At 42.5% G+C, this 6,000-nt stretch overlaps 1 protein-coding gene across 4 annotated transcripts in view; it reads left to right on the top strand.

The window, feature by feature from the left end:
* The first annotated feature begins 269 nt into the window (after window positions 1–269).
* Window positions 270–6,000, top strand: part of TNRC6A (trinucleotide repeat containing adaptor 6A) — a 55,743-nt gene continuing 50,012 nt past the window's right edge. For 3 of the 4 annotated variants that reach the window (XM_072417564.1, XM_072417565.1, XM_072417562.1), the window contains exons 1-3: window positions 270–1,476; window positions 2,747–2,843; window positions 3,165–3,212. In XM_072417564.1, coding sequence (XP_072273665.1) covers window positions 2,821–2,843; window positions 3,165–3,212 — 71 coding nt within the window. In that variant the 5' untranslated portion in view covers window positions 270–1,476; window positions 2,747–2,820. The remainder of the gene's footprint in view (window positions 1,477–2,746; window positions 2,844–3,164; window positions 3,213–6,000) is intronic. The other variant, XM_072417563.1, reaches the window with a different exon arrangement.

Raw genomic sequence — 6,000 nt, 5'->3', positions numbered from 1 at the left:
CAGAAGTTTGTAGACGGTTTTGTTTCCCAAGTAGCCATTTCCTGTAACAAAGCTTGTTCCATACACTTCCTAAATCTGTGTATACCTGACACTTTTTGGTATGAGGCCAGGGAATTTCCTCTTTTAAAAATAACTTTAAAATGGATCTTCCCTTTTCTTTGTGTGAGGAATACAAAAAGAGAACCTTGCAAGAGATCGTAAGGGATTATAGACACAACAACAGCGTGCACAGGGGTGCAGAGCTTACCCCAAACCAGCTGAATGAGATTTGGTTTTTATAGCACTGTCAAATGTCTTTAAAAAAATACTTTGTTACCGGTTTAATCTTTGCTCTGCTTTTTGATCTCTTGCAGCCATTTGTTTTTTTTTTTTATAGTGGGGGTTCAACACAACAATGTGTGAAGCTTGTGCAATATTATTGGTTACATAGGGCTGATTTTAGGATAGGACAAACTGGGCAATGGCTCAGGGCCCTCCAGTCAAAATGGCGGGCAGCTGGAATGTTCCTAGTTTATCGCTTCCACAATATATTTTGCCCAGGGTACCATTTTGTTCAAAATCATCCTGTTGCCACCTATATTCTCAATTGGGGGGCTGTGTGATTGGTAGGTGAGCAGAAAAATGGCATCATCCAAGCCATTTGTTTCTCTGTCAGTATTTACCTTAGGGGCCAACTCACCCATGACTCGTCTGCAGAAATGTAATCTCTCTGCTCATGAGGTCTGATTTATAAAAGCTCTCCAATGCTGGCAAAGGTAGACTTCAACCTGGAATAGATCTGGTCCAGGATTGAAAACATTTGCCAACAAATAGCAAACAATTTTTAAAGAAATCCATTCCAGGTTTGCTGGATCACCCAGGTTCTCTCATGATAGTCTATCTTCTTCAGTCCTAAAGATTATTGTTATTGTGTGTCCATAAAACCTTGTAATGCATCAAATGATATTATCGCCATGCAAAGTATTGTAAACAAAGCAATTGAAAACAAAATATTTATTTCACTTGTTGATACTAAGTTTTGGCTTTATTTACACTTTATTAGTAGATTGTATTTGAAAGATTTGGACACAGATCAGGTGCAGGTGTGGTTCAGTAATGATCTTGTTTATAACAGTAACTGAGCAGGTTGTCACTAGATGCTAAGTCTTCATTTGATTGCAAGCTGTTTTCTCTGCACACAGAAAAACACATCCTCATCTTTCCGCATTTGGTTCGTGCAGCCCGGGCGGTTGCTAAGCGGCGGTTGCTAGGGCGGCCATTTTGGACAAGGCTGGAGGCGAGCTCAGAGCGGAAGTGCCTGACGCAGCGCGGCCTCCTCTTCCGGTGTGTTAGAATTCTACGCAGGAAATGGCGCCGGTGGATGTGACGAGCGTGTCTCTTGTGCAGCAGCCTCTAGCAAAGTGAGAGGCGCTCCGAGGCCGCAACTGCCGCCGGCCGCTCCCCTGATGTCCCTGCTGTGCACTTTATATACATGAGGTGGGTGTTGCGCCGGTACCCCCCCCCCCTTTCCCTCCACCATTAGAGGACACCGGGGGCTCCCCATAGAACACTGCACAGCCTATAATGGCCGCCCTATGTCTCTCCCTCCTGCAGCGGCTGCATAGCATTTCCCTTTTACCTCATGCACCTGCACGGTAATGCAGCCTTTGGTGCAGGGAGAAGCCTATGGCCAGCTTCTTCCATTGCAGAGTACCGGGTGGAGACAGAGACCCCTAATAATGCTGTGTCCCTATTATCATCCCCAATAATGCTGAATATTCCAATTCTACGCCTGGGGGAATATGAGGGACTTGTATCTATTGCACTGTATATATAATGTGAGATCATAGGGCGTGCATAGCTTGTGCTGGGATTCTCATCACTGGGGAGATGGCCTGCAAAAAAGTTTTATATTCATGCATGAAAATATCTGCATATTCCTAAATGATTATTTATAAAGAAATGGATGTCACCAATACATAAATATCGTATCTATCATCTATATAGAGACACACAGACCTCACCATATGCAAATATATTTATGTATTGCCGGTCATCAGTGCGTCTCTATTTTTTCTGGTGTTCTCCCCGGCACTGTTCAGTAAACACCCGGCTGTTTTTGAGTGGTGGTTGTTAAAGAGTTGGAACACAATACATGGGCTACCTCCCACCCGGCTATAAATGTGCTATTTTTATTAATATATATTACACAAGCACTGTGATGCCTCGGCATGCACTCCAAGTCCCGGTCTCGAATCAATGGGAGGTGTCCATCCAATGCTGACCCAACTTATTATCGGCACCGTCATTTAACCTTTGAAAGTTCCACAGAATGTATTGTAGAGAAATATTTCTGTTTTTCGTATGTTTTTTGCAATGTTTGATTTTATCATATAACGCTTTATAATCCTGCAAGTCGTTCTGCTCCCCGTCTCCTTTTATTTAGTAGGAGACGAGCTGCACAAGGCGACAACGCACTTGTCTAATTATTATTATTATTATTATTATTATGGTCGGTGTCACGTTAAATCTGTCGTTTGTTGTTGCCAGGCTCATCTCTTGGGCATTGGCCTGCAAGAAAAAAAAAAGCGATCTGTAATTATGCCTTATGTTGCAGCAAGGCATGTACCTGACATGTATGAGAGCACGGACACAATATAGAAATGTCATTGTTGTTATGTATTTGTGGGGGGGCCGCTGAGACATTGCAGAGCGGGTCATTTGCGGACAGCGCAGTGGAGCTTACAATCTAATATTCCTATTGCAGTCATACACACTGTCTAGGGCCACTTGGGAGAAAAGCCAGGCAGTCAAGCAGTACGTCTTTGCATTGAGAAGAAAATGAAAGTCAAGAAGAAACTTAAGTAAGCACAGATATCCTTTTTCTCCCTACTGTGGAATTTCATCCCTCTCCATGCTCTGGTAATTATGTTGGGTTGCGCTGGGACTTGTAGTTTCTGCGGCTACACAGCGACGTGAAGTAATCTGCTGCAGGGTGTGTCCGGTGTAAACATTCCAATTACCCGCGACCACTGTATTGTCTTTTATAATAAATATATGGGGGTTTGTAGTTTTCTAATAACGGAGCAGATTTATATGTTGCATAACGTGTTTGTGTTTTGCTTGTGGTTAATTACTCATGCCGGTTATGTCATCGTAACACTAACACCGCTTTTCCTTTGCAGAGAATTGGAAGCTGCAGCTACCAAAGACATTGAAGGAAAACTGCGTAGGTAAGTGCCCTGCAAAGCTTTTTTTTTTACCTGGCCGCGTATTTGGCGGATGAATGAACGCTAATTCTAATCAGTGCCTCAATATGCCAGCGACAGTCTAGGTGTGACTCTCATGCTTTGTCGGTGACTCAGCGCTGTAATTTTAGAAGCTTTGCACATTGCTTAATATGTAGGTTGCTGTGTTCAGTTACTTGTATTCCTATTAATGCTTGATCGTGTTTTTATTTCACCTTTAAAGAGCAGCAGCTAAGCATTGTTTGCATCCTGTATGGCTGTGTAACAGCCTCCGTTTCAGAAAACACCCTTTGCAGTCAGGAAATGGCAGGTCATAAGGTTCTTGTATCTCTTAAAGGTAAAGTGTATGTGAAAGAATTCAGCAAAGATATATGCAAGGCCACTTCTTCAGTATATAGAGCTGAGCAAGGGATAAGGCTTACTTCCTATAATGCAACAAGAACTTCTGCTAAGCAGTGCTGTCATTAGGCATCAAGTGTAAGTTTTGCTTAAGCACAATTACCTTTATCAGCTCCAGAAGCCTCTCATATGTTCCCCTTTCATTGCTCCAAAGCTCAGCTTTCTGGACACGGATGCAATCACCACCCTGAAACTAAGGCTGTGTATACACATGCAATAATTGTCGTTGGAAATTATCTTTCACAATCATTTCCAATGACAAAAGACTGAAAGATGCATGAACAAGCGCTGTAAATACAGAGCTGCACTCTCTTTCCTGGACTTCCATTACGATAGTTCATTTGTGGACCCGCCAGGACTGCTCCATGTACACACGCTGGATTCTCGTCCGATATCGGCCCTTAGGCGATTATTGGAGGAGAATCATCTGACGTGTGTATGTATCCTAAGCCCCGCCATTTTTCTGTTGCAGCGGGTAGTAACTGCTATCACTTAATGAGGGTGGCAACATCTTACTTTGGGGAGTTAGGCACCATATTGTCCGTTCTGTAAGTTTTGCTCTTTTAGTATAATTTTGGAAAATTGTGGCACCAAGCAATCCCTTCCATCTGCCGACAGCCGACACCTTTCTGGCTGCTCGCATTGCAGTGATGGTTCCTACGTTTGGAGATTTGACAGTGAGCGGCACTGATCCATGGACAGTTGCCCCCATTATTCTCTGTTAGGCTTCTGCAGGTAGATGCAACATGCTGAGGCAGCAGCTCACTGGCATGAGGAAGCTGTAACCGCACTGCAACTTCATCTCCAGTGTGAACATAGCTTAATTTTAGACTGAATTATGTACTAGTCAGGAGGAAGCATTTCTTCAGTATCTTTTCCCTTGTTGATCAGACTTGCAACATTGTAATATCTTGAAAAAGTAACAAGGTGAGAAGTGTACAAAGGGCAAACATGGGGAAGAGCACAGACCCCAGGCTTTATATAGTTATTTCTGAGCCAGAAACTGTCCAGGGAGTGGTTACTGTCCTTGAATGATACCTGAATAAATATGGCAAGATCCTGGTGAATGGGAGTATTTTGTGTGTGTGTGTGTGTGTGTGTGTGTTTATTTTTTTTCCATCTTTGCTGTCTTAAGTGTACAGGAGTATGTTGAAGCTCTGAATTTTTTATTGAAAATAAGGGGAATTTTCCTTCAATGTTCAGGTTTTCTGAAATGTTTGCACATTTACTGGCATTACAAGAAGGGTATTCTTGAAACAAACTATGGTCAGTCTTGCGACAATGCTTGCTGTGTTTCCTTTTAATGTCTCATTGAATATAACCCAGTAAAATCCATTCATTTTATTTTATTATTTTTTTTATTTCGTTTTGCAGAGCTTGACAGTTGTGGTAAAGCAAAGGTTAATCAAAGTATTAGCTGTCACTGGGTTGGTAGCTTAGCAAACATAGCAGCAGCCTGGTCTGATTAGACTTCTCCAGTCTCATCTATTTGCTACATCCTCTACTTAATGGCTTACTACAGCATTCAGACAGAGCCAGCCGGTCACTTCATGGGCTTGCAATGAGTTTAGGAAGATTGGTCCTTGGCATGCAATGCAAACCTTCCATACTTCAGGGCAGGTATATATGAACTAGTATACAGAGTCATTAAATGCATCGTGGGTGCACATCAGAAGCCCGCAATATAGCCCTAAAAATTGGTTATCCCTGCATATATATATTTTTTTTGTTGTCCCGAAAGTATCGGGATCACATTGTTGCACACTACAGCAGATAGGCATAAAAAAAACAAAAAACAACAATAACTGTGGCACCCCAATACAATGGCAGAGATTCTAGTATTTGTGGTGTCATTGTGGCTGAGCAGTAAGTTGGAACCTCCTCCTTGATAACCTAGATCCGAGGTCCTCAAACTTTCTAAAGTCCGTCTGCTTGTCTATCAGATTAAGGCAGAGGAAATAGAAAATGCCCTGATGTGGAAGTAAAGAACCTCCTTGCTCGGTGGTGACAAAAAAATCCCGTGGGTTTGGTGATGGTGAGTCCACCTTTTACTTGAATATTTCCCTATGCTTGTTTTAAAAGGAAGCAATTACCCTTGTACCTTTAGTATTGAAAAAGTCCCCCCAAGTGGTATCCGACAGATGAATTTGGGGTCTCCCCCCTCGCTAGCTTGAGTTGGAGAGAGGAAAGTGGGTCTGTCACTATTTAGCAGGAAGCATTTTGCTGAAAAGATGTTCATTAGACAGCAGCTAACTGTCTTTTCTTCAGTTGCCATCAGAGCGTCACAATTTTTTTATCTCTATTATTTGATGCCTGGTAATTGTATAGTCGTTATACAATGGGTGCTTTCTCTGTGTGTGACAGGTGCACTTGA

The sequence above is a fragment of the Pyxicephalus adspersus genome, chromosome 7 (genome assembly GCF_032062135.1).
Source record: "Pyxicephalus adspersus chromosome 7, UCB_Pads_2.0, whole genome shotgun sequence".
NCBI lineage: Eukaryota > Metazoa > Chordata > Amphibia > Anura > Pyxicephalidae > Pyxicephalus > Pyxicephalus adspersus.
This window is presented reverse-complemented; position numbering and strand designations above follow the sequence as displayed.